This window comes from Pristis pectinata, chromosome 18 (assembly GCF_009764475.1).
Source record: "Pristis pectinata isolate sPriPec2 chromosome 18, sPriPec2.1.pri, whole genome shotgun sequence".
In the NCBI taxonomy this organism is placed as follows: Eukaryota; Metazoa; Chordata; class Chondrichthyes; order Rhinopristiformes; family Pristidae; genus Pristis; species Pristis pectinata.
This window is the reverse complement of record NC_067422.1, coordinates 23,442,152-23,465,136: the sequence shown is the minus strand read 5'-3', so window position 1 is coordinate 23,465,136 and position 22,985 is coordinate 23,442,152. Positions and strand designations below refer to the sequence as shown.

Genomic DNA, 22,985 nt, shown 5'->3' with positions numbered 1-22,985 from the left:
CCTTTCATCCTGCTCTAAGATCCATCTAACCCTTCCCTCCCACATAGCCCTCCATTTCTCTATCATTCATGTGGCGATCTAAGAGTCTCTTAAATGTACCTGATGTATCTGCCCACACCCTGTCTGCCGGAAGTGCATTTCACGCACCCACCACACTCTGGTTTTTAAAAAAAACATACCTCTGACATCCCCCTTATACCTTCCTCCAATCACCTTAAAATTATGCCCCCTCGAGTGAGCCATTTTCGCCCTAGGAAAAAGTCTCTGACTGTCCACTCGATCTATGCCTCTTATCATCTTGTACACCTCTATCAAGTCACTTCTCATCCTCCTTCTCTCCAAAGAGAAAAGCCCTAGCTCACTCAACCTGTCCTCATAAGACATACTCTCCAATCCAGGCAGCATGCTGGCAAATCTCCTCTGCACCCTCTGTAAAGCTTCCACATCCTTCCTATAATGAGGTGACCAGAACTGAACTCTTCCTTTGTTTATACCAACACTAACATTTTTTAAGGAATGTATTTAAACAAAGAGTTGCAACAGATTCCACAGAGAATCTTCAACATTTATCAATGCATCTGCTCCAATGCACATTTCTTCCAGCCCTGTTTGTTTTCTGATCTAGCCAGCTGACATTGAGCAATGTCTTGGTTTTAAAATCTTTAGCTATATAATCTTCCTGTCTCTGTCTTCCATTCCTTCAACTGTCTCGTATTAAGGGGTTCCTTCAATTTTGGTTTCCATTGTACCCCTGGTTTCAATCATTGTCATTGGTAGTTGTACCCTCATCTGTTTGCACCTTGATTTCAGAATTCAAACTCCTTTAAGAAAAAAAACTATCTTTATGACCAAGTTTTAGGTCACCTGTCCTAACATATCCTAATCTGGCACGGTGTTGTATTGGAAAGAGAGAACAAGGGGAACATTTTGGGAAGTTTGACTGTGTTAAGTACTATATAAATGCTTTTTATTGTTATCTGGCAACATATTAATTAAATGCCATCACTGATATTACTGTAGTACAGCATCTGGACAGTGGAAGATTATCATAAAGGAAGTGCCTGTCAGCATCATGTATTCCTGAATCTGAAATAGACTGCATGTTACTTTCCCACTTAACCATAGTTTGTGTTCATCAATAGGAGGAGGGCTTTAGTTTTGGAGAAGCAATGACAGATTTGAAATTTCACAATGCAAAATTTTCCCAATTACAGAAGCAAATCCAAATATATTTGAATATGTTTGTTCCAAAGTTTAAATCTTAATTCAACATTGAAACCAATATGCTTGAACCATATAATTAGAAATTTTAGTTCAGAAAATATGCATCTATTGTTAGGAAACATAGTGTACATTTCATAAATTGGAATAATGTTCAATCGGGTTTTCAGTCCTTGTAACTAGAGTATCAATTTTACCTCATAGTTCCATCATCCGAGCTCTCTGTCACAATTATTAAATCTTACAGTATTTTCACTTTTCTTGCTAGGTGTAGTTTCAATAACAGTTTAAAGTATATACTTAATATCTCTGTGTGTATGTTTACTGTCATATTTTACTGGATCAATAGTTCTTAATAAATATTCATTTCAAAAGGACTTTGAAACACAAGCCTTTATTTCAAAATCTGATTGTTACTATTGGATAGAGAATTAATTCAAATTAGCTGATTTCTGCATTCAATTTGTAATACTTGGGCTCAGCAACTAAATGTTTTGTGAAGAGACAGCAGCTATAGATCAGTACAACGTGGCTGATTCAGAAGAAATACAAATTGCCCTGAGAATGGCTATTGCTATGTTTGCTTTATTCATTCACAGGATGCAAGCATTCTCAGCAGGGCCAATACTTATTATCCATCTCTATTTTTCCTTAAATTGAATGACTTGCTAGGCCATTTTATAGAGTCGTAGAATTATACAGCACTGAAACAGGCCCTTCAACCCAAATTGTCCATGCTGACCAAGGAGCCTTCCTGAGCTAGTCCCATTTGCTAGCATTTGGCTCACATCCCTCAAAATCTTTCCTATCCATGAACCTGTCCAAATATCCTGTAAATGTTGTACCCACCTCTACCACTTCCTCTGGCAGCTCATTCCGTATACCCACCACCCTCTGTGTGGGAAAAACTTGCCCCTCAGGTCCCCTTTAAATATTTCCCCTCTGGCCTCTAATGTTAGACTCTCCTACACTGGGAAAGAGACTGTGACCATCCACCTAATCTATGCCCCTGATGATTTTATAAACCTCTGAGGTCACCCCTCAGCTTCCTTTGCTCTGGCGAAATCAGTCCCAGCCTGTTCAGTCTTATAACTCAAGCTAGCCAGTTCTGGCAATGTCCTTGTGAAACTTCTCTGCACCCTCTTGAGCTTAATCACATCCTTCCTATAGTATGGCAACCAGAACTGCACACTATCACAATATTCCCGATTCAGTCTCACCCATGTCTTGCACAGCTGTAACATGATGTCCCAACTCAATGACCCACCCAAGGAATGCAAGTGTGCCGTATGCCTCCTTCACTACCATATCTACCTGTTTCGTCACTTTCAGGGAACTATGTACTTGTACCTCTGGGTGTTTCTGTTCTACAACACTCCCCAGGTCCCTGTCATTCACCATGTATGCCCTGCCCTGCTTTAACTTCCCAAAATGCATGACTTTGAACATTTCTGAGTTAAATTCCATCTGCCATTTCTTTGCCCACTTACCTAGTTGATCTAGATCCTTTCAACTTTTCTCGCTGTCCACCACACTACCATTTTAAAGGGCAGATATTACTCAATCACAATGTTGTAGGTCTCTAGCTGCATATAAGCCAGAGCAGATAAAGATGTCAAATTTCCTTTTGTAAAGGATGTAAGAAAGCCAGATAATTTCATCTGCACCATCACAGTAGTAATTTTTAATTTAATTAACATCAATTAATTTTTCCAATTACTTCAGTGGGATTTAATCTCATGTCCCCAACTCATTAGAGAACGCCTCCAGATTGCCAATGCTGTCATTTAACTTTATTTCCTTGGCTACGAGGTGATGATAACTCGCTAATCATCATTTCCTGTTTATTTTTACTGAGAGATTTGTTGATATTATCAGCAGTATTTTCATTTTTTCCTACATATTTTTGTGCATCTAATCTGGAAACCACTTTTGGAAATCTGTGTATTTTTTGTTTCCTGCAAACCATCTTAAGAAAAGAAACAAGAACAGCAACTTGTAATTATTGATCTCTTAACATATCGAAGTGACTATAGCCTCCTCACAACAATGTTATCAAACAAAATATAACATTGTGACACATAAAAAGGCATTAGGACCACTGACTAAAGATTTAGGCAAAAATGCAGGTTTGCGGCAGCCTCTTCAAGAAGGCAGAGTAAAACAGATTAATTAAAGGAGGAGATTAAAGAGCCAATAGAGCAATTAAAACTGGAGTGCACACGAAGCTAGAATTGGAGAATCTTGGAAGGTCATTGGACTGAAGGTGCCATGGAAATGGAGTGGGTCCAGACTGCGTAGAGGTTTAAAAAACTTTAAAATAAAGGCATTGCCAGAACGTGTGAGTCAGGTGTGAAGGATATCAGGATTCAGACAGCAGGATTTTAGGTAAAGCCATGTTTGTCTATTGGGTGGAGTACTGGATATCAACCAAGAAGTACAGTTGTAAGGTAATAAAGATGTGGGTGAATATTTCAGCACATGGGTTGAAGCAGTCCAGAACCAGGCATAGCAATGGATGTGACAGTAATGATGGAGCTAATATGTGATCTGCAACGTGCAGTGTTAAATATGATGCAAGGCTATGAACAACAGGTTCAGTCTCAATAGGTCACCAAAACAAAATTATTTAATCATTTAATCTTTTCACTTGGGATTTGCTCTTTTGCATATGTATGCATTAATTATTGATAAATAATCATCATCTTGACATTGGTGGATTTAAAGGAAATTAACTTCTGTTGTCTGAAATTTTGTTGTTCCATAAAGTTGAAATAAAACTCCAAAGAGTTAATCAGCTCCATTTTTGGCAGCCAAGCCACAGTTAAGCCCCTGATAAATATTTCTATACACCACATAATAAGATCGAACTTGTACTTACCGATAGTGACTTATATCAGTCATAAATGCTGATCAAAAGTACATCTTGACATTCATGCCAACTCAATGAATGAAAGCAATATTTTCCAACCTGCATGTCATGAATTGATTATAGGAATGCAGAGCGAAAACAACATCAGATCAAGATCGATGGCAGGAATGATATAACTGCCAAAGGCTAAGTGCCTGGACTTGTTCAGCAATACCATCTGAAGTTGTGCAATGTTTTTTTTTCTGGAGTGCAGATACGTAATATAACTATTCTTTTGTTGACCCTTTAGTTATCTGTTTTGCTTGTTATATTACACTAGTTTTACAGATGTCAAAGATGGGAAAGAACTTTTTACTGAAAATATAGAAAGGTGTACAGAACTGGTAATTGTAATACAGGAGCTGCAGGCCTGGTAAGTCTTTTATTAAACCCTTTACAAATACAAGAAAGAGTATGTAATAAAATAGTCTATTATCACTATCAATTTGCCTTGTCTGTAATTGATGACAACTGAAGATAACAAACTCCTCTGACAGGCAATCCTGTACTTTACCCGTAAAATCCAGCCTTTTTCACTTTCCTTTCACCTGCATTATTCCTTTCCACAAATTACTGGGCTTTCCCTGAAATACTTTCTTCTTTCTTTTCCTTATTTTAAATACTCATCCAGCAAAAGTGTGTGTGACTCAAATCAGCTTCTAATGCTATATATTTATTGAAATCAAATTAATAGATATTCTTTTTGGCCTTGATATCAAGGCTTGCAATAGCTTTCAAATTATAATGTGGCTTTCCTGAGTGCTTCTATTTCTTTGGGTATCAGAATAGAGTCAAATATTTAATATGACCTGCTCCAAGATTAACATTTTTTCATAATAAGGCACATCATTTTATTGATCTTGCTGAAAGATACCATAGTCTTTCTGTATGTCACATACGGTTGTGGGAAACACTCATGAACAAATTACATTTGGAAGACTGGAAGTTGTCGGCTGCTGCTTAGTGGCAGCATTCTCTCCTTAGAGTTAAAATAGACCATTGGCTCGAGCCCTACTCTCTAGACTTCAACGCATTATCTACAGATTGAGACTTCCAGAGTAATCGTATACTAAATAGGAGCTGTTTTTCTTCTGAGATATCAATTTGCCTTTCCATTCTAATTAAAAACAGAAACCAATAGAAATACTCACACACAACAAGCAGCATCTGCAGAATTAACATGCCGTATCGCAGTTGACCCAGTCTGTGTTTTGCGGTTGTCTCCTGTGCAAGCCCTATGGTTCCATTACATTTTTGCATCCTCAAGCATAGTGGCTCCATCTGCCTAAGACATCACATTGGGGATTCAAATTCCCTGCTCACTTAGGAGAAAGTATCTATGGGTCTTGGCACCGGGCACCAACTCCAGTAGGCAGAGTGAATACTTGAACATGACCCAGGTGGGAGTGTACACCTGTAGGGAAACTCACCTGTTCTTTTCTCTTTTGAAATAAGCAGAGGGTCACCATGGTTGAGCTAACAAAAAATTTCACGTCATATAAGTCAGTAATAATTCTGATTCTGACTAACCCAGCTGTCCACTGTTCACTGTGCAGGTGATCAAGTGCAGTGTATGGTGCAGAAGAGAACTCCCTGCCCTGGACCACATCCCACTCAGAGCTCAGCAGCTGATACCTTCAAGGCAGTCCTGTGTCACGTAACTGCATCTCTGAGCTCCCAATCTATTTTTGCCCAGCCTTGAGGATTTCAGCGAATATCCTGGTGGGAGCCCTCGCCAACAACCACATGAAGCGCACGCACCATAAGCTTACAAGAAATAATAGGCTATATGATCCCTCTGTGTGCTCCCTTGGTCAACAAGGTCAGTGTCGACATCCCGGTACAAACGCCTTCCCCAGAGGCTCCGCTGCGCTGGTGGCGTCCGTGTGAGGTCGATGGGGACAGTGCGAGTCACCGCAAATGACTGCTGCACCCTGAATCAATGTGATAAGTAGACTGCTGGGAAAAGGAGTTTTGTATTTGATTAGGTTACTGTATATGCTTTAGTAAGTTCGAAGTGTGCGTGTCTCTCAAGTGAAATGTCTTTCAAATGTCATTTAATAATTTGAATTGTTTAAAGCTTCTTTTACTTTCAAGACAGTTGACCTTGTCTGTCAGCCAAGGATCACTGGGCTGAGAACGATTTGTTTTCTGTCCGAATATCTATATTTATAACCTGTTTCCGATTCCTCAGAGCGAAACAGAAACTACAACAGTGACAGACTGACGAGCGCTAGAGCGGAATCCTTGAGGTAGTCTCCCCCGCACTGGTTTTAGTGGGGACGTAAAGTACCATCAGAATGGATATTGACAACGAGGATTAACACCGGCACAGGAGCGCAGGATACATGATCCCCTCGCTGACGGTTAGTGGTCATTTCTCTCGCGGCAACGCTTCGACAAAATAAACTAATTGTTGCTGGCACAAGAGACTGTAGCTGCTGGAATCTGGAGCAACAAACAATCTGCTGGAGGGACTCAGCCGGTAGGGCAGCATCTGGGGAGCAAGTGGGAGGAATTGTCGACGTTTCGGGTCGAGATTAATTTGTTGGGTTTGGGAAGGGATTCACCAGGGACTTGGATAAATCTGGTTTGCAGCTGTAAAACACTAAATGCTCGTGTGGTTGGAGTGTTCTTTGCGTTTGATGCCTTCTCAGAAAGTGGCCTTGACGTCAGCTTCTGGGAAGCCTCTCCTGCTGTTCCAGAGCTCACGGTGATCGGATGGAGCAATGGAAAGTTGAGGATTTCTTTCTATTCTTTATTACTGCTCAACGCAGCTCTTCTTTCCCTCTTTCTGTCAGGCAAGGTTCCGGTGGCTGGTTGATTTTTCAGTCTGGGTGTATCTCTGATTTAAAGGGACACCTCGCTCATTTCCCTCATCATATTTCACCAAATTGTCTGAGTGTGGGCAATAAGGAGGCTTCAAGGAGATGTATGCTGACTCAGTGGACAGGGAATGACAAGACAGATGGAATATAAGGTAGACAAATGGGAGGTCATCCACTTCAGTAGAACGAAAATGTGCAGGCAAAGCATTTTGTAAATGGAGAGAGATGAAAAGATGTTGGTGTTCAGAGGAACTAATCACTGAAAACGAGTGTGCAGGCACAGCAAGTAATTAGCTGGGCGCACAGCTTAGTGCTAAAAGACTTGAGTACAAGTCTCACTGCAATTATTTAGGGCCCTGGTGAAACTGCACCTGGAATATTTCATATGATTCTGGTCTTCCTACCCATTGATAGAGGAGCTGGTACAAAGCTTCATCAGATTGATTTCTGGAGGAGGGACTTGTCGGAGAGGTGAGGTGGACTGATCCTTTAGAGAGGACAGAAGAAAGAGGTGATCTCATGGAAACGTATAGAATCCTTATGGAGTTTGACAAGGATGATTATTGCAGGATGATTCCTCTGGCTGGGGAAACAGGCATCACTGTCTCAGCGTCAGGAGTCAGTGGCTCAGGACTACGATGAGAAGAAATATCTCCCCCAGAGGGGAACAAGTCTTTGGAATTCTCTGTCCAAGTCGGCCATGGAGGTTCGGTGGCTGAGGATGTTCAAGGCAGATGCTGACTGATTTTTAGATATTAATGATATCAAGAGATATAGGGTTAGTGCAGGAAAATGGTACTGAGGTAAAAGATCAACCACAATCTCATTGGTTGGTGGATCATGCAAAAGGGGCCGAATGGCTTGCTCCTGGTATTTCCCACGCTCCTATATTTGTCAGAGAAAGTACAATAAATGGTGCTCAGTGTCTTATCCTCCTTCACTGAGTGTTTGAATCTGCTATTTAATGTTTAACATTGGAGCACGTTTTACGATATATAAAAAAAACACCTATTAAGATGATTTCCCTGTGATAAATTACAGTCAATTTGGAGCTCCATTGAAAGCCAGCACTGCTGGCATTGTATCTGTTGGGAATCTCTGGAACATGGTGTGATAGAATCACTCAATTTGGACCAGCCAGAACCTCAGTCCTTGTGCCTGATTCAGGAAATTTATTGATGAAAATAAGCATGGTCCAGATCTTATGTTATCAGTTTTCCATTTAAATTCAGGGCACTTTGCTCAATGCAGGACTGTTGACAATCCTTCTGCTCATTCTACCCTTCTCACTTCCTGTTTCCAGAACTGTACTCACTCCTTCAGCTATTGAATAATTCCCGTTTTATACAGTTCCAGCATGACCCCCTGCTGTTGTTTTCCATGCCTCTTGGCCAAAACATTTTTTAACTCCCTTCACTTACTTTGGTCCCATAACCTTTGATACCCTTGCCTAATAAAATCTATTAATCTCAACTTTGAAAGAGTCATCTGACCTAGCTTCAGAAATTCTCTGGACAGAAACCTAGATTTCCTCGATGCTTGAATGAGGAATGCTTTTTGGCCCATGTCTCACTTATGGCTTCTTGTTTTGAACATCCCACCAGATAAATTTGTTTCCAACTGTGCTGTCAATGTCTTTCCTCATCTTAAACTCTTCCATTAGACCACCACTTAATTATCAATGCTCAAAGGAATTTCAATCAGGAGCATGCAGACTGTTGTCATAATACTTTCTAGTGAATCTGCAGTCCCCCACCCCCAAAGGCAACATTTGCTTACCAAAGTGTGGCACCTGCAATGAATGCAATACTTTTGACTCTGATCAGTAAGTTTTATAACTGTAGGATAGTGTCAATCCTGTTGTCATGGAGTCATAGAGTTGTTCAGCACAGAAACAGGCCTTTTGGCCCACTATGTCCATGCTGACCCATTTGTCCATTCAAACTAATTCCATTTGCCAGCTTTAGGAACCTATCCTTCTTTGCCTTACCTACTTAAGTGTCTGTCTAAATGCCTGCTAAATGTAGTAATTGTACCTGATTCCACAGATAGTCGCCACACATTATAGATATCAACTGCTCTCTCAAAAAAAAACTTGCCCCTCAGATCCTCTTTAAAATTCCTTCCTCTCACCTTAAACCTTTGCCCTCTTGTTTTTGATACCCCTACCATGGGCAAAAAAAGTTTGACAATCTATCCTAGCTATGCCTCTCATAATCTTACGTACTTCAGCCTCCTTCACTCCAGGGAAAACAAACCCAGCCTATCCAATCTCTCCCCATAACTAAAGTCCTCCAATCCGGGCAACATTCTTTTGCACTCTTCCTAATGCAATCACATCTTTCCTATAGTATGGTGATCAGAAACGCACACAGTTCACGTGAGGACTGCGGCTTAATGTCCCAACTCTTACATAGAGCATAGAACAGTACAGCACAGGAACAGGCCCTTCAGCCCACAATGTCTGCACTGAGCATCATGCTGAATTAAGCTAAATCTCTGTACATGCCTGTGCATGATCCATATCCCTCCATTTCCTGCATATTCATGTGTCTAGCTAACAGCCTCCTAAACACCACTATCATTTCTGCTTCCACCACTACTCCTGGCAGCCCACTCCAGGCACCTACCACTCTCTGTGTAAAAACAAAACTTGCCCTGCACATCTCCTTTAAGCTTTCCCCCCTCACCTTAAATGCATGTCCCCTCCAGTATTTGACATTTCTGCCCTGGGAAAAAGGTTCTGGTTGTCTGTCCTATCTATACATCTTGTAATTTTATAAACTTTTATCAGATCTCCCTTACCTTCGACACTCCAGAGGAAACAATCCAAGTTGTCCAACTTCCCCTTCTAGCTCATACCCTCCAATCCAGGCAGCATCCTGGTAAACCTCTTCTGCACCCTCTCCAAAGCCTCCACATCCTTCTGGCAATGGGGCAACCAGAACTGCGCACAATGTTCTATTACTATATTCTATGCCCTGACCTATGTTATATATCTTCTTCAGACTATCAACCTGTGTTGCTTCTTTTAGGACCCTATGGACTTGACCCCTAGGTCTCTCTATTCATCGACACCCCTTTCCATTTACTGCATATATCCTACCCCCACTTGACTTGCCAAATTTCATCAGCTTGCACTTATCAGAAGTAAATTTCATCTGCCAATGCTCTGTTCAACTTGCCATCTGATCTATATCCTACTGCAGCCTTAGACAACTTTCCTCACTATGCACAACACCACCAATTTTCATGTCATCTGCAGACTTACTACTTATACCTCGTACATTCACATACAAGTCATTAATGTGTACCAGAAACAGCAAAGGTTCCAGCACCAGTCCCTGTGATACACCTATAGTCAGAGACATCAAATCAGAAAAACATCCACTACCTCTGTGTCCTATCACCAAACCAGTTTTGGATCCAATTAACCAGCTCGCCTTGGATCCCATCTGCCTTGACCTCTGGACCAGCTTACTATGCAGGACCTTGTCAAATGCCTTACTAAAGTCAATACAGACAATATCTATCACCCTACCTTCATTAATCTCCTTTGCCACCTTCTCAAAAAACTCAGTCAAACTAGTGGGACAGGATTTCCTCCTCACAAAGCCATGCTGATTATCACTAATCAGTCCCTGCCTTCCCAAATGTACATAAATCCTGTCTCTTAGAATTTCCTCGAATCATTTCCCTACCATTGACATGAGGCTTAGTTACTGGCCTGCAGTTACTTCTTAAATCCCTACACTTCTTAAATAAAGAAACATTAGCTATCCCCAAATCTTCTGATACCTAACCTGTGGCTAATGAAGATGCAAAAATCTCCACCAGTGCTCCAGCAATCTCATCCCTTATTTCCTATAGCATTCTGAGATAAGTCTCATCTGGCCTTAGGGATTTATCCACCCTTACCCATTCCAAGGCATCTAACACCATAATATCTTTGTAATATCTATATGCTCCAAATAAGCAATTTGTCTCTTCCTGAGCTCACTATCCTCCACATCCTTCTCCTTGGTGAATAATGATGAGAAGTATTCATTTAGGACTTCACCCTCATTTCTTGGCTTCACACATAGATTACCCTTTGGTCCCTAACGCCACCCACTCTTCCTGTCTAATTTCTTGTTCCTAATGACTTACAAAAGGATTTAGGATTCTCCTTAATCTTACTTGCCAAGAATATTTCATGGTGTCTTTTCACCCTCCTAATTTAAGTACTCTCCTAAACCTTCAAGATTCCTCAAGGGTCTCACTTAATTGTAGTTGCCTTTATCTGTCATATGCTTTTTTTCTGATCAAACCTTGTATTCCAGTGCCCTTCAGAAAGAAGTCAGCATATCATCAGCTTTTAAATTGTTTTGTACCTGTCCATTAGCATGTAGTGGCTTCTGTATTCACAGTCCAAGATTTTAACCATGGTTCTTAGCTGCTACTATGTCACTCCACCAGTGCCCTTACTGTTGCATGTAAGCCAGCCAGCCAGCCCAGAGTGTTGTTGCTCGGGCTAAGGTGCTGACATTTACAATTGCGCCTTCTAACTCCGCTACTGCTTGAGGTAAGCATTCTTCCATCAGCCCTGCCAAGCCACTAGGGAAATATTTCATAGACACACTTGCAGAAGGAAAGCCACATGAAAGAGGCACTACAGGTATGCACAGGGGTGATCAATTTGCTTTTGTAAGTATTGCGCGCGATCTAATTAATACACTTTGATTGGAACATGAAATTCTGTCAGCTTTCATTTTCAACAACCAAAGTGTAAGTAAATTTCTGACAATACCTACATTATGAAACAAGAAAAGTGGAATGGATTTTATTAGATCTGAGGTTTTAACTGTTTCTCGATATTGTTCTTAAATCAGCAGATGAATCAAATTCTGGAAATGGGTTTATGCTTCAAATTTTATTCTTATTTCCTTGTGTACCTGTGTTTCAACTCACCCTGTGCAGAAAGTAAGTACTGAAATGCTTGTCAATAAATAGTTCATTCAACATTGATTATTAAACTAGTAATTGACATTAATGGAAGTTAATGATTTTCAGCATTTGTGAAGTTGAATTGTGAGAAGTCAGTGACAGGAGTATTTAATGAGGACACCATACTACCATGCAGAATGGATACAACAGAGCTGATGACACTTAGAGTAACAAAACTGCATGAAATTGGAGGAGATGAAGTTGTATTTACCTTTAACTCAAGTGAAAATGGCAGTGAAGTTCGGGGTCAAATTAAATTACGTCGTCAAGATTCAAAAGATGTGTCCCTGATAATCCAGAAAACACAAGCGTCCAATAACGGGACATATCAATTCTATGTGGAAACAGATCATGGATATGACACTAAATCCATCAGTTTGATGTTTAAAGGTGAGTAATATTGTACTTTCTCTGCTTTTAATTTTCTTTATGAATATCAGTTACATCTAATTGGCAATAAATTGCAATTTTATCTCTCAAAGCTCCTTGATTTGTGAGTTAGGTAAACATATGTAATATTAATAGTTGTATTTGGACAAGGAGAAATGGTTGAATTTATGTAATCACATTTATAAATCATGTCACTGCAACAAATTGTTTTGAACTTTACCAACTTGAGCAAAATTCTGTTCCATCAAATAATGAATAAATGTGCAAGAATAAAGTACATTATTTTCAGTTTGTCGACTAAATGCATCATTGATATTCAAGAATATGGAAATTTCTGATGATGGAATATATCAGAGATTCATAAATTGTGGGCCAAGTGACCATTGTGGGTGACGAGAAAAAAACCTTGTGTGAATGATAGACAAAGTCTATCTGCTATTTGAAGAACGTGAGGGATAGCAATATACCCGGTTAGTCACTGAAAGCTCAGTTAATGTAATTGCATTAGTAAAGGAGCAAAATACAATATTTGGGTTTCTGCCCCAGTGCATTCCTAATCTCTTAAGGTTATTGGGACGTAAGAGGAAAGTTTAGTACTTTTAATGGTGTATATTTATATCTGGAGTTGGCAGTGATGTCCTCAAGATACATTTGGCCAGAAATCCTATTACTGGGAGTGTCTACTCTGGATATTTGGCTTTGAGACTCCATTGGTTGAAGGACCTGCAACTGTTCTCCTTGGATTTATACATTGGCAAGTAATGGAGAGCTCTTGCCATATATCTCACCATGTTCTAGCTTTGGTCTGGCTGTCCCCTAATGGTTTGATTAGTCAAATAATAAAGTTTCAGATTTGAATTATGCAGTGAGTCATCTGAATGCAAGCCTTTGTATAAAGAAAACTGGGAAAATGACATTCATGATGTTAGCATGGATATTAGTGCTAATCCTGTTAGACTTAATTGTGTATCCTATACTGTGGTCGCAAGGCTAAAGATGTAAAGCATGTCTTTCAGCTCCATATACTGTGCCACAAATAAGCAAAAAGGACCAAGGTGGTGAAAAGGGTCTTGTATGCACTACAGTGGGATATCCACAGCCACAACTTTATTGGAAGACTGAAAATGAAACCAACTTGACTCATTATGATACCATTGGGCAAACAAACGATGAATTGTACAACATCACCAGCTATATTCCAGTAGCTGAAGACTGGTGTTTAATAAACTATAGTTGTTTTGTTTGCATGGAAAATAATTGCACATCCAAAGGTAAGTTTGTGTCTTATTTACCTTTGATTGAAATGCAAGTACTGTAATTTCTACAACTGGGTTGTGAATTGGCTGGTTATAAAATTCATAGCCTCCATGTATGCTGTAACAATTTCAATCTATGATTCCATGAAAAGAAAAAGATGTATTTATTTACTTCTATTCATTCCTGACATGTCATCAACATTGTAACTTGGGTTCTGCAGCAGTCAATTTGTGTAGAGCAAGCACATCTACACAGCACTGTGATAATGACTAAGTAATATGGTGCAGAGAGGAAAACGGGAGGCTCAATGGCTGTTATCAGAGGTGTACAGAAAATGTGGATGTCAAGGCAAAGAATCTGAAGCTGGGTAGAGGAGTAAAGTCAGGAAGCACCCAGCTGCTGAGTGGAATGTGGGGATCAGTTTAAACTAAATGTATGATCAAGAATACCAAAGATCATGATGCACCCTTGTGCAATCCAGTGTAAGAGGGGCTTTCAATCATACTTCAAAGTTATATTTGCATTATAATAGAAATAGTGAGTCCAGCATTGACATTGCAGCTCAGTTCTGCATTGTCCCACACAATATCATAACCCAGTCATATATTTCTGCCTGAATTACTTAATTATATTTTGTATTCCTTACTACATGAGTAGAATGATTTTGATTACAAATATTTTTTCTAATGTTGCAATCATGTTTAAAATGTCAAAGTTTACGTTATTTCTGCTCCCATTGTGTTCCAGGCAACACCCTCCAGCCTCATCTGGTTAATCTTAACACTAAAATAGAAACTGCAGCAGTGAACTGATCTAAGATCTTCCAGGCCGTAATGCATGAGTTCCAAATTGGCTCTTAAGCAGCCACAATGATGAGTACTCTGGATGTGTGAGGGCCTCTCTGCTAGCAGTGAGCCATGGTTTAGTCCAACGTTTTCAAACTCCCAGTAATTTTCATAAATTATCTAAGGCCCTGGTATAATTTCAGTGAATCCCCCACAATGTTGAAATTCCATTCAGAGTTGAATCCGCATTAGGATTGTCCTTGTTTCCTACGTCTCAGAGAATCATATCCATTCAGTGTCACAAGTTGCCGCTAACCGTTAGCAAACCTGTCTTGTCTAGAAGTTCCTATTCAATGTAACCTGAGGCTAACACACAATTCACCTGATCCATGGCACTGTTATCTCATGAATTAATGTCATACACAACCAATTATAAAATTAAATATTAACTTTAAATTTTTGAGGCACAATACATAAATTCTATGTTTTGAGACAAGTTAATTATTCATTTTCCCTTTCAGAATTAGAGTGCACTAAAGCTGAACCAATTTCTGGGCAACCACAGGAAAAAGACAGAGCTGGTTGCAGAGACAGAGTTGGTGTTTTTCTCATCCTGGGGTTCTTAATGCTTCTGATATTCACAGCGTTTTTTTACGGCAAAAAGGAATTCTATCGAGGTAGAGTATTAAATCTGGTCAATGAAGGAGAAGAACTGATGTTACGTGGGAGCTTTCAAAGCTTCTGTTTTCCATTCCATTTACTAATTAACACCACTCATACCAGTACTCCTTTCTCCTCTCCAACCTTAGCTGGTGTAGAAATTGCAGCATGCACCATATTCTATCGAAGTGACTATTTTTCATAAAAGAGATTAGACAGCATTAAACATAATCGAGCAATATGAAAATGGAAGTGGCCATTGCTGACCTCAGTCCTGTTCTCTCTAAATGCCATCACACACTCACCATAGAATATAAGCAGTTGATTAGTAAAACATCTCAAGGCAGTTCACATGAGCATAATTATATGAAAACTGACACTGATCTAAAGAAGGAGACAATAGCCCACGTGAGCCAACAATTGGTCAAAGTGGTTGATGTTGAGAGGTGCTTGAAGGAGAGAAAGAGAGAGGGGTAAAAATTTGGGGACTAAAATTTGAAATAAAGGTGCACCAGAAGTCAAAAGTGGAGGAAACAAGAAGTTTCCAGTAGGTTGTAGGGTTGCAGTTTGTCTTGAAAAGAGGGAAGCACAAGTTCAGGAAAAAGATTCACATGTAAGGATGAGAAATTTGAGGCATTGCTTCAAAAGGAACCACTGTAGATCAGCAAGCTCGGGTGAATGGGATTTGGTCCATTTAACATGATCATGGATGATCATCCACTTTAATGTTCTATTCCAGCTTTTTTTTCTCTTGATTCCTTTCAGCAACAGGAACTATATCTACCTCCATCTTGAATATATTTAATGTCTTGGCCTCCACTGCCTCCTGTGGTGCAGAATTCTACAGGATCACCACCATTTCAGTGAAGAAATTTCTCCTGATCTCGGTTCTAAATGGCACGTGCCATATCTTGAGGCCGTGACCCCTGCACTCCCCAGCCACTGGGAACATCCTCCCTGTATCTTGTCCATTTAGTCCTATTCGAATTTTTGAGGTTTCTAGGAGATCCCCTCATTCTTCAGAACTCAAGTGAATATTGGCCGAACTGAACCAATCTCTGTCCATACAACAGTCATTCCATCTCAGGAATCAGTGCATTAAACATTCATTCACTCCATCAAGGACAAGCACCTTCTTTCTCACATAAGGAGACCAAAACTCCAGATGAGTTTTCAGCAAGATCCTGTGCAACTACAACATGACAGCCTTGCTCTTACAATGAAGGCCTTCTATTTGAACACTTGCTTTCAACTATTGATGTACAAGGACACCAGTTCATTGCACATTTCCCTTTCCCAATCTATCACTACTCAGATAATAATCTGTCTTTCTGTTTTTAGAATCAAAGTGGATAACCACACACTTATCAACATTAAAATGCATGAGCCTTGCATTTGCCCACTTACCCAACTTGTCTAGACTTGTTTAGAGCTTAAAAAAAGATAAGAGGTTTCAGCAGTATACAATGTGTGGAATGGTGCATGGTTAGGTATTGTTAAGCAAAGCTGTTTAAGAAACACCTTTTCAGATCCAACATAATACTAATCTATGGTTTACTTGAATACTAATGTTGTCATTTTCTCAAAAGCATACATCAGGAGACAATCTGAATCAGCAACGGAAGATTTAGTAGGTATGTACTGTTTAAGAATATGTTTTACAATCTCTAAAAAGAAGTGTTTAATTAGAACATAGAACAGTACAGCACAGGAACAGGCCCTTTGACCCACAATGACCATGATGTCAATCAAAACTAATCCCATCTGCTTGCACATGGTTTATATCCCTCCATTCCCTGCCCGTTTATGTGCCTGTATCAATGCCTCTTAAACAATGCTATTCTATTTGCTTCCACCACATCCCCTGGCAGTGTGTTCCAGGCACCTACCTCTCTCTGCATAACAAACTTGCCACATAAATCTCCCTTTAAATGTTCCCCTTTCACCTTAAAGCTATGCCCTTTAGTATTTGACATTTCCATAGAACCATAGAGCACAAAACAGGCCCTTTGGCCCACCATGTTGTGCCGTCCATCAAACCACCCTCACACTATCTAACCCTTTCATCCCGCATGTCCCTCTATCTCACATTCCTCCATATGCCTATCCAACAAACTCTTGAACCTGTCCAATGTATCTGCCTCCACCACCACCCCAGGCAGTGCATTTCCATGCACCAACCACTCTCTGGGTGGAAAACCTCCCCCTGACATCTCCCCTGAACCTCCCATCCATAACCTTAAAGCCATGACCTCTCATCTTGAGCATTGGTGCCCTGGGAAGGAGGCGCTGGCTGTGTACTCTATCTATTCCTTTCAATATTTTATATACCTCTATCATGTCTCCTCTTATCCTCCTCCTTTCCAGTGAATAAAGCCCTAGCACCTTAAGCCTTTCCTCATATTCCATACTCTCTAATCCAGGCAGCATCCTGGTAAATCTCCTCTGCACCCTCTCCAACGTCTCCACATCCTTCCTATAATGCGGTGACCAAAACTGAACACAGTACTCTAAGTGTGGTCTAACTAGAGTTTTGTAAAGCTGCATCATCACTTCGCGGCTCTTAAACTCAATCCCACGATTTATGAAAGCTAACATCCCATAGGCCTCCTTAACTGCTCTATCTACCTGTGAGGCAACTTTCAGTGAACTGTGAATATGAACCCCCAGATCCCTCTGCTCCTCTACATTGCCAAGTACCTTGCCATTTACCTTGTACTCTGCCCTGGTGTTTGTCCTTCCAAAGTGTACCACCTCACACTTCTCCGGATTGAACTCCATCTGCCACTTGTCAGCCCAGCTCTGCATCCTATCAATATCCCTCTGCAAGCTTCGACGGCCCTCCACACTATCCACAACACCGCCGATCTTAGTGTCGTCCGCAAACTTACTAACCCAGCCTTCCGCTCCCTCATCTAAGTCATCTATAAATATCACAAAGTAGAGGTCCCAGAACCAATCCCTGCGGGACACCACTAGTCACTGCCCTCCAATCCGAGGGCACTCCTTCCACCACAACCCTCTGCTTTCTACAGGCAAGCCAATTCCTAATCCACACAGCCAAGCTTCCCTGGATCCCTTGGCCTCTGACCTTCTGAAGAAGCCTACCATGAGGAACCTTATCAAATGCCTTACTAAAATCCATATAGACCACATCCAGGGCACTACCCTCATCAATCTTCCTCGTCACCTCTTCAAAGAATTCTATCAGGCTTGTGAGGCAAGATCTTCCCTTCACAAAGCCATGCTAGCTGTCCCGTAGCAGTCCATCATTCTCCAGGTGTTCATAGATCCTATCCCTTAGAATCCTTTCTAACAGCTTACCCACCACAGTCGTAAGGCTCACCGGTCTGTAATTCCCTGGACTATCCCTACTACCTTTTTTGAACAAGGGGATAACATTCGCCACTCTCCAATCCTCCGGCACCATCCCCGTGGACAACGAGGACTCAAAGATCCTTACCAGCGGTTCAACAATCTCCTCCCTCGCCCCTCGAAGCAGCCTGGGGAAAATCCCGTCAGGCCCCGGAGATTTATCTGTCTTGATATTATTTAACAATTTCAACACATCCTCTGTCTTGATATCTACAACCTCGAGAACATTACCCCTACCAGCACTCCCTTCCGCGTCATCAAGACCCCTCTCCTTGGTGAATACCGAAGAGAAGTACTCATTGAGAACTTCTCCCACTTCCGCCGCCTCCAGGCACATTTTCCCACCTTTGTCTTTAATCGGACCTACCTTTACCCTAGCCATCCTCCTACCCTTCACCTAGGTGAAAAAGGCCTTGGGATTTTCCTTAACCCTACTAGCCAACGCCTTTTCATGTCCCCTTCTAGCTCCCCTCAGCCCTTTCTTAAGTTCCTTCCTCGCTACGCTATATTCCTCAAGGGCCCTGTCTGAACCTTGCTACTTATACCTTATGTATGCTACCTTCTTCTCCCTAACTAGTTATTCCACCTCTCTCGTCACCCATGGCTCCTTCACCCTGCCATTCCTTCTCTGCCTCACCGGGACATATTTATCCCTAACATCCTGCATAAGATCCCTGAACATTGACCACATCTCCATGGTACATTTCCCTTCAAAAAGGACATCCCACTTTACACTCCCAAGTTCTCTCCTTTATAGCCTCATAGTTTGCCCTTCCCCAATTAAATATCTTCTTGTCCTCTCTGCACCTGTCCCTGTCCATGACAATTCTAAAGGTTATGGAGCAATGGTCACTGTCCCCCAAATGCTCACCCACCAATAGATCCTTCACCTGTCCTGGTTCATTTCCTAAAACTAGATCTAGCATGGCATTCCCTCTAGTCGGCCTGTCAACATACTGTGTCCGGAATCCCTCCTGGACACATTTAGCAAATTCCGTCCCATCTAAACCTTTGGCACTAAGCAGGTTCCAGTCTATATTTGGGAAGTTGAAGTCTCCCATTATAACAACCCTGCTGTTTTTGCTTCTCTCCAAACACTGCCTGCCAATCTGCTCCTCTATATCTCTACCACTACCGAGGGGCCTATAGAATACTCCTAGTAGAGTAACTGCTCCTTTCTTGTTCCTTACTTCCACCCATACGGACTCTAGAGATGATCCTTCTACAACATCCATCCTTTCCACAGCCGTAACAGTGTCCCTGACCAGTATCGCCACCCGTCTTCCTCTTCTCCCCCCTTCCCTATCCCTCTTAAAACACCGAAAACCAGGAATATTCAATATCCACTCCTGCCCTGACGTCAGCCACGTCTCAGTAATAGCCACAATATCATAGTCCCCCATACTTATCCAGGCCCTCAGTTCATCTCCCTTATTCCTGACACTTCTTGCATTTAAGTAAACACACTTCAATCCATCTACCTTACTACTTTTATAGCCTGTATTCTGCTTCTCCTTCCCCAAAGCCTCTCTACCTGTTTGATCTAACTTTTCCCCATCCCCTTCTTCCTCTGACCTGCTCCTCCGGTTCCCTTCCCCCTCACAAACTAGTTTAAACTCTCCCAAACCACCCGAGCAAACCTAGCCGCAAGGATACTGGCCTCCTCCTGGTTAGGGTGTAACCCGTCCTCTCTGTACAGGTCCCACCTTCCCGAGAAGAGATCCCAATGATCCAGAAATCTGAAACCCTCCCTCCTGCACCAACTTCTCAGCCACGCATTTATCTGCCACCTCCTGTTCCTGCCTTCACTATCGCGTGGCACTGGCAGCAATCCTGAGATTGCTACCCTTGAGGTCCTGTTCCTCAGTCTTCTGCCAAGCTCCCTGAACTCACTCTTCAGGACCTCATCCCCCTTCCTACCTATGTCGTTGGTGTCAACATGGACCACAACTTCCAGCTGGTCTCCCTCCCGCTCAAGAATCCTGTGGCCCCGATCAGTGACATCCCAGACCCTGGCACTTGGGAGGCAACATACCATCAGGGATTCATGCTCACTGCCACAGAACCTCCACACTGGGGAAAACGCTCTTATCGACCACATCTATGTTTCTCATAATTTAATATGCTTCTATCAGGTCGCCCCCTCACCCTCTAACACTCCAGAGAAAGCAATCCAAGTTTGTCCAACCTCTCCTAATAGCTTATACTCTCTAATCCAGGCAATGTACTGGAAAACATCTTCTGCACTCTCTCAAAAGCCTCCACACCTTCTATTACACAATGACTTGAACTGCACACAGTAATCCAAATGTGGCCAAACCAAAGTCTAATACAACTGCAGCATGACTTCCCAATTTTTATACTCAACATCCCTACAGATGAATGCAAGTATGCTTTACCACCCTATCTACTTGTGTTGCCACTTTCAGAGAGCTATGGACCTGTACCCCAATATCCCTCTGTATATCAATGCTCCTCAGGGTCCTGCCATTTACTGAATACTTTCCTTGTGCATTTGACCTCCCAAAGTGCCACACCTCACACTTATTTGGATTAAACTCCATCTGCCATTTCTCTGCCCACATTTCCAACTGATTGTATCCTGCTGAATCCTTGGACAACCTTCCTCACTATCCACAACTTCACCAATTTTTCTGTCATCTGCAAACTTACTAATCAGCCCACCTACATTTTCGTCCAAATCATTTATGTAAATCTCAAATAACAGAGGTCCTAGCACTGATCCTTTTGGAACACCACTAGCCACAGACCTCCACTTAGAATAACACCCCTGCATTACTACACTCTGTCTTTTATGGCCAAGCAATTTTGCATCCAATTGACAAAGTCTTCATGGACCCGATGGACCTTAATCTCGACCTACCACGAGGGATCTTGTCGACAGGTTTACTGAAGTCTATATATGTAGCATCCACTACATTATCCTCATCAATCACCTTCATCACCTCCTCAAAAAACTCTGACCAACCCGACACAAAGGTCTGCTGACTATTCCTAATAAGTTTCTGCTTTTCCAGATGCTAGTCGATCCTATCCCTACGAATCTTCTCCAATAAGTTGATGTAAGACTCACCGGCCTATAATTTGCTGGTTTGTCCCTTAAACAGAGAACAACACTGGCTATTCTCCAGTCCCCTGGGACCTCTCCTGTGACTAAAGAGGATATAAAGATCTCCATTAAGGCCCCAGCAATCTCCTCTCTTGCCTTTCTCAATAACCTAGGATAGATCCCATCAAACCCTGGCGATTTATCCACCATAATATTCTTCAAGAGTCCCAACACCTCCTGCTTCTTCATATCAACATGCCCTAGAATATCAGCATACCCCTCCCTGATCTCACCACCCTCCATATCCTTCTCCTTGGTGAATACAAATGCAAAGTATATGTTTAGTACCTTGCTCACTTCCTCTGGCATTCCTTAAATTGATGTTATTTTTTTCCCTAACAGATGATGAAGAAAACTGAATTTGTCTATGAAGTTAAATCTCAAAGGGAAGACTCAGATTCTGACATCCAATCTGCTCCTGTCTATCACCACAATCATTCATGTAAATTAGCAATATCACTCCTATCAATATATTTCCACCACACTCCATAGTGTTGATAACTCGCAATTTAATCAGCTACTTATGCTTTCCTAATTGCTTCCAAATCAATGGACTGCACTCAGAGCTGGGAGACAATCAGAGTCAAGGAAGAGACTGTAACAAGGAGCAGAACAGACAGGACAAAACCTGAAATTCTGAAGATTATGATCAACACACAGAACAGCTGAAATCAAGATGAAAAATAAATCCTTTCTATCTAATTACTCAAATCTTGAAGAAACATAGTAAAGCTTTAATGATTAACTTTCAAAATAAAATGCTCCAAATTCCAGACCGTTTCATTGTAATACCCAGTTTCTGAGTCAGAAGATTAATGTGAAAGCTATTTAGTTCAGACCTAAGCTCACACCCTTTTGCTAAACTGATGTGAAAGGCCCAGACACAGAACCCAGCACTGCCTCGTTTCACATTCACAATGCTTTAGGGCTGTTGGGATGGAAGATTAAGGCAACAGCAGGGGGTGTATAAAATGTGGGCAAGTAGGTGCACGGACAATCCAGGTAATAATCATCTAACATAATATGTATTATGTAAGGTTAACGATGCATACATCAGTATAGGATGTTGGTGAGACCGCACCTGCAATATTGGGTGTCGTTCTGGTCGCCATACTATAGAAAGGAATTGGAATTGGTTTGTTATTGTCAAATATACCGAGGTACAGTGAAAAACTCATCTTGCATACCGTTTATTCAGATCAATTCATTACAACAGTGTATTGAGATAGTACAATGTAAAAACAATGCAGAATAAAGTGTTACAGTTACAGAGAAAGTGCAGTGCAGATAGACAATAAGGTGTAAGGTCATAACAAGGTAGATTGTGAGGTCAAGAGTCCATCTTGTCATACTAGGAGACTATTCAATAGTCTTATAACAGTGGGATAGAAGCTGCGTCTGGTAGTACGTGCTTTTACGCTTTTGTATCTTCTGCCTGGTGG

At 41.3% G+C, this 22,985-nt stretch overlaps 1 protein-coding gene across 5 annotated transcripts; it reads left to right on the top strand.

Annotated features, from left to right (window-relative positions):
• Positions 1 to 5,889: 5,889 nt before the first annotated feature.
• LOC127579965 (butyrophilin subfamily 1 member A1-like) lies at positions 5,890 to 22,296 on the top strand. 5 transcript variants are annotated; one of them, XM_052033063.1, is made up of 8 exons: positions 5,890 to 5,954; positions 6,327 to 6,498; positions 11,832 to 11,922; positions 12,013 to 12,336; positions 13,353 to 13,607; positions 14,900 to 15,055; positions 16,628 to 16,672; positions 21,886 to 22,296. In XM_052033063.1, exons 2-8 carry the CDS (start codon positions 6,481 to 6,483, stop codon positions 21,900 to 21,902), a joined length of 906 nt encoding a protein of 301 aa, XP_051889023.1. In that variant the 5' UTR covers positions 5,890 to 5,954; positions 6,327 to 6,480; the 3' UTR covers positions 21,903 to 22,296. The 5 variants fall into 5 exon arrangements, with proteins under 5 accessions (XP_051889023.1, XP_051889024.1, XP_051889022.1 ...); XM_052033064.1 differs by lacking the exon at positions 5,890 to 5,954 and adding an exon at positions 5,976 to 6,138 and having other exon boundaries at positions 11,835 to 11,922; XM_052033062.1 differs by lacking the exon at positions 5,890 to 5,954 and adding an exon at positions 5,976 to 6,138.
• Positions 22,297 to 22,985: the final 689 nt, after the last annotated feature.